Source organism: Montipora capricornis, chromosome 4 (assembly GCF_036669925.1).
Source record: "Montipora capricornis isolate CH-2021 chromosome 4, ASM3666992v2, whole genome shotgun sequence".
Taxonomy (NCBI): domain Eukaryota; kingdom Metazoa; phylum Cnidaria; class Anthozoa; order Scleractinia; family Acroporidae; genus Montipora; species Montipora capricornis.
This window is the reverse complement of record NC_090886.1, coordinates 9,309,113-9,319,632: the sequence shown is the minus strand read 5'-3', so window position 1 is coordinate 9,319,632 and position 10,520 is coordinate 9,309,113. Positions and strand designations below refer to the sequence as shown.

Here is a 10,520-nt window from a genome sequence, read left to right as displayed (position 1 = left end):
TATAGTGAGTCGGGCGGCTGTCGGAATAGGATCATTCCTTTTTTTTTATTTAGGCATGTATTTTTAGAATCACTTTTTGCATGTTTGGGCACACTCATCTGCATGTAAGTTGTCATTACTACTATTTATATAATAACCCAAGTTATTCACGGATTTTGATTGGTTCTTGCCTATGATCTAGTAGAGGACAGACGCACGATTGACGTCACCATCAGCTTTTATGCGAATGAAGTTTAATTCTTTATTATATAAAACAAATAGATTCCGTGTAGCCGTAGGTCTGTTCAGTAATAGATCACAGAAGACGTCAAAATTTGGTAAGAAAAACAGTGACACACACGGCGATCGCCACAAGTGCCCCATTTTTTTATTAACACAATTTTACGTCAACTGTGGTCTATTAAAGAACATAACCACGGCAACAATGAATCAATTTGTTAAATAAACAGAAGTGTTATTTTTACGTCTAGCATTTATTTACCCGGTCACTTTCTTGTGATGACGGCCTTAAATCGGTTGACCTTTCGTTTGGTCTTTATGCTACTCTGTTTTATATAATAACGACCAGTTATACACGCACAGTTTTCGATGAAAATGTACCAACGTAGTAAGGGAGCCCATAGTCTACTAAAGTAAAGTCCTGTCGGGCGGGGTTAGTACTTGGATGGGAGACCGCCCGGTGATGTCTTCGCTAATACTATGGAAGTCGCGCTGCTCAGAGTTTACGGATATCCCATAACGCTGATATTACATAATTACATAAAGTGCGATACCTTAATTACTGATCTATAGACCATTTTCGAATCCTCACATCTGGACTGGATCTAGCATTAAACGGAGGCTAATGCGGGTAAATTAATTTGCATCAGCCTCCATTTCATGCTAGATCCAGTCCAGCCGTGAGAATTCGAAAATGGTCTATTGCTAGAAAGCGATTACAAAGTAGGACGCACCTCACTAATCCTTTAATTATTATTGCTAGTTTATAATTATCTTGATTACGTGGTGTGCAATATAAGAAACAATAAACATAACACTAGCATAGCGATGATCGATAAAAATAATACTCTAGGTAATGAACCGTAACATCATCTGGCGGAAGAGTGCAACACTTTTATCTGAGTTACAACTTTGGCTAGATTTTGGAATTCAATAAGTATAGTACATGTGAACGTTGCTTTAGATTTGATGTTTAGACAAAGTATTTGCTGATCGGTTGAACTCTTCGTTTGATAACTTAAAAATCTATGGCTGTTTTCCTCCTACGGATCGCGATGAAAAAATCTCTGTGGGATACGACATACATTAATCCCACTCAGCAGACACTTAACCAAACAATAGCTGTGAGATTTACGAGCTTAAATTCTTACTCAGCCGGCGATGAAGGAGAGCAATGGTTAGCTTTTGAAGCGAATTTATGGATGGGTTCCTTCGGCCCGACGTGATTCCACTTTGCCGACTTCCATACAAAACAAACAAAGGGACTACTTGGTTTCAAAGGTACGAGAGACTTAAAGAAATCGTGATATTTGCGACTACAAATAAGAATAAGATACTACGCAGTCTGCATCCCGCGTAATCAGAATAACGAAGCCATTATCCTCTTACCCTCTCTCTGATTGGAGTTGTACTCAGCTATATAACGTACACGTGATTCATACTTGCACTCTACTGTGTTCATGTCACGGCGTTTTCACAGACCGATTTATTTTTAGATTGAATTTCCCGCTAATGAGACTCCCACAGGAGCCCGATGTCTGTAAAAATGCCGTTACATAGGCCCAGTATGGGAGCTGTAGGCTCCAGGTCATGGGTTCCTGCTTGGAGCCAATAAAATCGCAAAATTTTCGGGACGTCCCTTAAATTTTTTCCAAGGGCACGGGATGAGGGAAAGTTAAAAAAGCACCACAATAAGTGACTCCGATGAAAACATGGTCGACGCGGGATGACGTAATAACTGGCAAACTTTCAGCTGGACCTGTTTGAACTCCAGAAATAGACCACGTTTGAATAAGACAGCATGTACATTTTTAGACCAATACCCTTCACCACGGTTGCGATTTTATTACTAAGTAAATAATTATTATTATTTTGTGTGGCAAACAAGAGACATTCTTTTCCTGCTATATGTGTTTGCTCCCGTGAAAATTTACAAATGAAGTCGCATTCTTTCACCGATTTGAGGCAGACTAAGCAAGAAATCGTTCAGCCAAGCTGGCCGTCATTTTCTGGTGTGCTTGGTTCCAAAGCCAGACAACTTGGGCTTGTATCGTGTCACAGCATAGGTCACGCATTACGTGTCACGTGTACATATGTTAAGTAGTGCGCTCCGCGTGTAGCGGCCATGTTAGAGTTGTAATAAATGTGAAAAAAGGTAAAACATGGTTGTTTGAAGCGGGACGTGACTAGAAGGTCCGAAGACTCGGAAGGAAAGGAAAGGGACTTTATTTAAGTGTTCAGTCATTCTAGCGCTGGAGCACTAATTGGGGACAGTGTGAACTGAAATTAAGAATCAACGTAAATCAAGTCAAATCAAATGTCGGTCTTTGAGCAGAGCGGAAAACCGGAGTACCCGGAGAAAAACCTCTCGGTGCAGAGTAGAGAACCAACAAACTCAACCCACATATCATGCCGAGTCTGGGAATCGAACCCAGGCCACATTGGTGGGAACAAAAATTTGGTTTTATCAACGGAGTTGATAATGTAAATTGGCCACCGTACAGAGATTCTAAAAGCTGACGTTTCGAGCGTTAGCCCTTCGTCAGAGCGAATCGAGGGATTATGGGTTACGTGTAGTTTTTATAGTAGAGTAGGAGCTACGCTATTGGTGGTAACATGGCAACGTGAAAAATAGGAATATATTAGTTAAATGAAAAGCGTTCGTTAATACCGTGAGGATTAAGGGTGCCGATTTGAAAGATGAATTTTTGTTCCAGATTCTTGCGGCTTTCCGTCGTACCTAGATGTAGGGAAAGGCCGCAGATAGCCATGTGTTTTTTGGAGTGGTTAGGCAGATTAAAATGGCGAGCGACTGGCTTGGATGCATCCTTGTCATTCTTCTCAACATCGCGAAGGTGTTCGCGGAATCGGTCACCTAGTCGTCTACCTGTCTCACCAATGTATAATTTATTGCATAACGTGCAGGTTATGCAATAAATGACATTTGCGGAGGTACATGTGAAACGATCGGTGATCTTAACAGATCGCTTAGGTCCCGATATCTTGCTAGTGTTAACAATGAAAAGACAAGTTTTGCATCGTGAGCGCGCGCATTTGAAAGTGCCGGGTTGCTCGTTAGTTTTGAGCGCGCTTCTAACTAAAAAGTTGCCTACGTTTTTGTCGCGTTTGAATGAAATAAGTGGAGGTTGCGAAAAGATTCTACCAGTCTCGGGATCATTTTGGAGTAATTTAAAATTACTAAGAATGATGCTTTTGACTGCGTGATTATGAGGATGGAAAGTGAGGGTGAATGGAATTCTGTCATTCTTATCTTTTTGTGACGTTTGTAGTGATGACTGTCGATCAAATTGTTGGGCGCGATGATGGCCCGCTTTGACCACAGAGGCAGGATAGCTACGTTTTTCGAAGAACTGGCACATCTCCTCTGATTTGCTGGAAAAATCGGAGTCATCACTACATAGACGTCGAAGTCTAAGAAATTGAGAATAAGGGATGGAATTCTTGACATGTGATGGATGTGACGATGAATACAACAAATAACTGTGTGAATCAGTAGGTTTGTAGTGCACACTAGTACATAGCACGTTGCCTCTAATAGAAACGTTGATATCTAGAAAAGCCAATGAAGAACTCGATCAATTTATAACCTCCGTCAACTCTTTTCATCCGGCTCTTAAATATACCTGGGAAATTTCGGAAACTTCATTGGCTTTTCTAGATATCAACGTTTCTATTAGAGGCAACGTGCTATGTACTAGTGTGCACTACAAACCTACTGATTCACACAGTTATTTGTTGTATTCATCGTCACATCCATCACATGTCAAGAATTCCATCCCTTATTCTCAATTTCTTAGACTTCGACGTCTATGTAGTGATGACTCCGATTTTTCCAGCAAATCAGAGGAGATGTGCCAGTTCTTCGAAAAACGTGGCTATCCTGCCTCTGTGGTCAAAGCGGGCCATCATCGCGCCCAACAATTTGATCGACAGTCATCACTACAAACGTCACAAAAAGATAAGAATGACAGAATTCCATTCACCCTCACTTTCCATCCTCATAATCACGCAGTCAAAAGCATCATTCTTAGTAATTTTAAATTACTCCAAAATGATCCCGAGACTGGTAGAATCTTTTCGCAACCTCCACTTATTTCATTCAAACGCGACAAAAACGTAGGCAACTTTTTAGTTAGAAGCGCGCTCAAAACTAACGAGCAACCCGGCACTTTCAAATGCGCGCGCTCACGATGCAAAACTTGTCTTTTCATTGTTAACACTAGCAAGATATCGGGACCTAAGCGATCTGTTAAGATCACCGATCGTTTCACATGTACCTCCGCAAATGTCATTTATTGCATAACCTGCACGTTATGCAATAAATTATACATTGGTGAGACAGGTAGACGACTAGGTGACCGATTCCGCGAACACCTTCGCGATGTTGAGAAGAATGACAAGGATGCATCCAAGCCAGTCGCTCGCCATTTTAATCTGCCTAACCACTCCAAAAAACACATGGCTATCTGCGGCCTTTCCCTACATCTAGGTACGACGGAAAGCCGCAAGAATCTGGAACAAAAATTCATCTTTCAAATCGGCACCCTTAATCCTCACGGTATTAACGAACGCTTTTCATTTAACTAATATATTCCTATTTTTCACGTTGCCATGTTACCACCAATAGCGTAGCTCCTACTCTACTATAAAAACTACACGTAACCCATAATCCCTCGATTCGCTCTGACGAAGGGCTAACGCTCGAAACGTCAGCTTTTAGAATCTCTGTACGGTGGCCAATTTACATTATCAACTCCGTTGATAAAACCAAATTTTTGTACACTACTTCCCCACCGACGCAGCACCACATTGGTGGGAAGCGAGTTCTCTCACCACTGCACCATCCCTGCACCCCAAACAGGAACAAACTGTAAGTTATCCTTACTGACTTAGCGACAAACTGGATTAAGGCAAGGAGAAAAGAGCGATTTAATTGGTTTCCAATTACCGAACACAATCGCTTGAACTCCGGGTCAAGATTTGGCACAAAGGCTAACACGGTTATATTAACCGCTAAGCCATCGAATGAGCAACTGAAATCGGCTAGATATTTTTTCTACCGAATGAGTTTAAGCAATTGTTAACGTTATAAAACACATTTCGCTGTTCAAGTTACGTGCAATTCAAACAACAAAGCAACTTTGCAGTCATTGGTACCCATAGGAAGTTTTTTAATTTACATATTCTTATTCTATACTAGTCCCGTTTATGAATTCCCACCCAATCCGACCTGCAGAGGAACTACAACCTCGCCATGAATGGCATAAGGAATTCCCGTGAACAAGTCCTTGTTTGTGCTAGTAAATCAAGATTACTACAAGATTAATTTCCCATTCTTTTGGCTCCTCATTTTTGTTATATTAAAAGCTAGACTAGTCAACAGTTCCATACGGACTACAACTGTGTTTGAGAAACAATTAAAATGTAACAAAAGCGTATAATGCTGTCTAGAGGAATATCAGAAATGCTCTACCACACACAAGACTTGTCATTGTTTACTTCTGCAAACTTTCGGCTCTTTCCATTCGACCACACGTTTGAGTTAAAAATTTCACTAATTCAAGATGTGGCGAATGTGGAACAGCATATTTGGGTTGGCCGCTCGAAACCAATCACATCAACGAGTCTTTCTCCAAAATGTTAAACTAAATGAAACAGCAATTAATGAACCAATGGGACAGCCGGGGAATTGCTGGTTATTCCGAAATTCAGCAACTTCAAGACCACTTGGCAAGATATACCCAATTTTATAAATTTTTCCGAAATATTTCCGATTCCCTAGCTACACGCTTTTTTCGAATTTTTGTTCGAATGGAGAGCGCCCATTGGTTCGTATCATTCACCGATTTTAGCCTATTATGTAGTGTCCTCTTTAATTCGGACCTAAACACTGTAATATTAAATCCATATGATTTTAGGTTAACTAATGCCCCATCCACACCAAAGCAAAAACATGTTTAACAGCTGTTCAGTTAAACACGGTCTAAAAATAGTTTTTCTCGTAAAAGCTTCTTACTGACTTTTCTCTGTTACACTTCAGGTGAAAATTACAGAATGTGTTTGAGTATATTTAAATCCTGTGCAAGAACCTGTTTTCCAGATTTCATTTACTGCATGGTTTCAGATTTTTAAAACCTGGTTTCATTAAACATGTTTATTTGGTGTGAATGGGGTCTAAAGCTAAAAAATAATGTCCAAAGTGTTTTTTCGACGAAGTGGAAAAGCAACTTTTTCTCATAAGAATTTGGTTGCATTCACAAAAGTAAATACAAAAAGTTGCCCTCATTAAAAATTTACACTTGCATGGACAAAAATTAGATCGAAGCTGCACGTGCGGGAAAATGCGTGAGCTACGTTACATCCAAATAACGATTTGTTTTTTAAATTAAAAAAAAAACCCAGCTCTGAACCAGAGTTAAACGTTTCAAGGTCATGAGCTTCTGGTGCAAAAGAATCAGATCATATAGGACAGAATTGATAAAGCCTATCCAAAACACAGTAAAGGTGTGTCCTAAAACGATTCAGCGAAATTCGAGTTAATTGAAATGTCAGTCAGACAGATATTGAGAATGAAGATTATGATCAGCCCAACAGATGTGATCTTGGTATAATACTAAATTCTCGAGACTTCCCAACAAATTAATTTATGATACTAGTTAGAATCAACGCTTCGAACTTGGGAATGGAAGGGTTAAGGAGCTGCGTGGTATCTGGAAACTCGTGGTAATTGAAATGCACTTCAAATATTCATTGAGGATTTCGTATGAGTGAGAGAGTACAGCGACATTGACAAGAAATCTACGAGATAATCTGAACACGATGGTTGCCGTAATCAGAAACTACTAGCTTACCAACGCTAAGAACTGCCGTAGAAACAGGGACCTTGAACTCTCCTGCCCCTGTACCACGTGTCCCAAACTTTTCCACAAACTCTCCGCTGAGTTTAAACACCTGCACTCGGTGATTCGATGAATCACAAACCAGCAGATGTCCCGCTCTGTCCACTGACAGGCAGCCAGAGAGATCGAACTCCCCGTCCCGCTTCCCCTGCTTTCCAAATTTGTAAAGGAACTCTCCCTCTCTATTCAAAACTCTTATTGAGTGATCACCTCTGTCTGAAACAATAAGATAGTTGTCGTGTTGGATACAGTGAACGGGATTGATGAAAGAACCTTTAGTGCCGATGGTACTCAAAAACCGACCATCCGGTGAAAAGATTTTTATTAATTTGCTACCACTATCAGCAACAATAATGTTGCCATCGCTGTCAATTGACAGGCCACGAGGAAACTGAAGCTGGTGATCCCGGCTTCCTCGTCCTCCAAACTGATTAAGATAATGACCCTGATTACTAAAAAGTTGAACTCGGTTGTTGCAGCAGTCTGCCACTATAATCTTATCATTATGAAAAGCTATTCCAGCAGGCGAGTCAAACTCTCCCTGTTGATTACCTTTTTTACCAAACGATCTTAAGTGAGTTCCATTACTGGCAAATATCTGTACTCTGTGGTTACCAACCTCACTCACTGCGATCTCATCTTTGTCATTCACTGCTACCCCCCAAGGGTAACAAAGCGTCCCAGCATCTGAACCTTGTTGTCCAAAGGATAACACGGGTCTGAACTCTCTGCGTTTGATTTGAACCTCAAAAGGACTGCCATGAACATGTTCCCCATTGACTTCCACGGATGCCTGACACGTTCCGGTTTCTTTGGCAAAGTAGCTGAACTTGTAAGTGCCATCTTTCTTATCTTGGATTTGAGGCTTGATCGCACTGTCACGGCCTTCGCGATTTATGATTTCGAATGTCACGCGGTCACGTTCTTGGTAACATTGTTCTTTTTGTGTGTTTCTTGTCGTTACAACAAATTCAGCTTCAAGTCCAACAGTTCCTTCGCTGATTCCGTTTCCCTTAGCGCTCGAGTCTTTCGAGCTCGTTTTGGTGACAAAAAAACAGCCAATTTCTTTAATGTTTATGTCATGAACCAAGCCTTCATTCCCTTCGAAGAAGAAAGTCGTCAAACTTTCGCCGTCACGAACAGCTGAATCTTCTTCTTCGCCCTCCTCCTGAATTATTTTGTCTAGAAATTCATTTGGTTCCATGATTTGAGCGCTTGTGTTTCGCTTTAAAATCAGTTCGGTTTTATCGATTGCTGTTTCGTGCGTTTTCACTTCTTCTTCGATCGCGTGCTTTTGCTCTGTTAAAAGAGCTAATGATTCTTTTACTTTGTTTTCCACCGCATCAAAGATTTCGTTCTGTTTCGCTTCTATTGCCGTCATTAACCTGGCAACAAACTGCTGCACATTGCTTTTCACTTTAACAGCTTGCTCTTGAATTGAAATGAAGTTTTCATCAATTGTTGCGATCCTTGTCATCTTTTTCAGCGCTCTTCGTTTCTTTGATTCAATTGCTGCCGTGATTCTCGATTTGCGCTCCTTTGCTGCGTTTTCCAAAAGAATCTTAGCGTGGCCTTCATGGTCTAGAAAAGTACAAACGCTGCAAATGGTTATTTTGCACACCTGGCAGAAAAACTCTAATTCTCTCTTCTCGTGACCTTCCTTTCCACAAAATTTTGGCTGCTTCAAAATGTTCTCAAAGTCTTCGACTCGAAAGTCTTTCAAAGCCAACGCGAAGTGTTCTTCAAAGATTTTTATCCGATTATGCAGAGGGAGGCAGTCATCACACCACAACGAACAACAAGAGAAGCAGTAGACAGATTCTCTGCTTGTTTTCTCGCAATTTCCACACTTGATGCCACTCGTATTGCACTCAGTGACAGGCAAAGCATCCAACAAACTGTTGATACGAACGTTCGTTGGAAAAGCGTTAAGATCACCGTTTCCAGGGATCTCGAAATTCCGGCCGCACTCGGGGCATGAAATAGTGTCTCGAATTCCGCTCGTTTGTTGAATCCTTTGCAGGCAATGAAGGCAAAAACTGTGTAAGCAAGGAAGCTGCTTTGGATTAGTGAACCTGGTCATACATTCAGTACAACACAAGTGTTCCTGAGTATTGTCTAGAAAGGTTTTGATATCCATGAATCTTATCCATGGAAAACGGGAAACATCTGTGAAGCAACCACGCCGACTAAAAGGAATCTTTGTGATTTTGTTTTTCTTTTTTTTAGAGCTGACCAATCAAAACGGCTCTGTTCAAGTGTTTTGATCGGGTTTGATATGACATTTTGGATTTTCCTACTGAGAATTGTAAGCGCTCAGTTACCGCGGCATTTCTTGATAAAACTGCAGCAAGAGATTCATGAATACTTAGCAAAGACGCTACTCTGATTGTCTTTCGGCGGTGAAAATCCTGAATTTCCTTGCTGTTTACCGGATATCTTCAATTATCGTATGCAAGGGAAAGGGTTTGAAGTTGTCTGGAAGTGAAGTTCCGTCCCCACTTAGCGCATTCTGTTCTATTTTTCAAAGGGGACTTATTAAAACCTATTTTTCTACTGTTATGTATTCCTTTCCTGCGCACTTCATTGAAAGACATATTGTAGGTATTGTTTTTCTTGCTCAGGATGCATCTTTTCATTGACTCCCAAATATGTATCTCTCCCCTCCCCCATCTCTCGCTTGTCCTTACCCGATGTCACAAAGGAGGCGTAGGCATCAATACTAAAAATAGGATCTCTTAATTAAGTGATGACGGAAATGTCATGCATCACAAGACGAACAAGGTCGGATATACTTTGTGATTAAATACCGTGGCCGACAAAAACTTACCATTTCAATGTTATTCCTTTCATCACGGCACAACACTCTCAACAAGGCCAATGAAAGATCTAAATACGAGATCGAGAGGAAAATAAAGTCACGCGCAACGAAGGTCATCAAAGTATCCTCTCTTGCCTGCATATAGAGTTTGAACACAGTGCTCCAGTCTTCGAAAAAGCATGGGGCAGGTAAGAGGCTGGTTGATGAAGGGGAAAAATGCGTTGAGAAAATAGGAAGTCGCAAAAAAGGCAATGAAATTGAATTCAACACAAGACAAATCATGAAAATCGCTTAGGAAAGGATGTACGAAGCTTTTATAGGATATACATGGCCTGAATATGGTGCTGCAAAGGCTGTTGTTACATTGTCATAAAACTAATCAAAACATTAGGGATGACAAAGCTTGATCCTTTAATTCTCAGTACGGCGGGGTGGGGGGAAACAGTGGGGGGGTAGGGAGGAACGTGGATTGAGCGCAATTCCCCCACCTCTCACTCCATTTGTTCTCATGTAAACTTGTTAGTTATTGTCATGTGCTTGTTGTTGTCTATTACATTACA

At 40.9% G+C, this 10,520-nt stretch overlaps 2 protein-coding genes across 2 annotated transcripts in view; one reads left to right on the top strand and one right to left on the bottom strand.

The window, feature by feature from the left end:
* Positions 1–5,387: 5,387 nt before the first annotated feature.
* On the bottom strand, positions 5,388–9,354 carry LOC138045485 (E3 ubiquitin-protein ligase TRIM71-like). Its single transcript, XM_068892008.1, has one exon. The coding sequence runs from the start codon at positions 9,277–9,279 to the stop codon at positions 7,039–7,041; it is 2,241 nt and encodes a 746-aa protein (XP_068748109.1). The 5' UTR covers positions 9,280–9,354; the 3' UTR covers positions 5,388–7,038.
* Positions 9,355–9,987: 633 nt separating this feature from the next.
* Positions 9,988–10,520, top strand: part of LOC138045484 (metabotropic glutamate receptor 3-like) — a 19,881-nt gene continuing 19,348 nt past the window's right edge. Inside the window, exon 1 of the mRNA XM_068892005.1 lies at positions 9,988–10,148. The gene's annotated coding sequence lies outside the window, so the exon portion shown is untranslated. The remainder of the gene's footprint in view (positions 10,149–10,520) is intronic.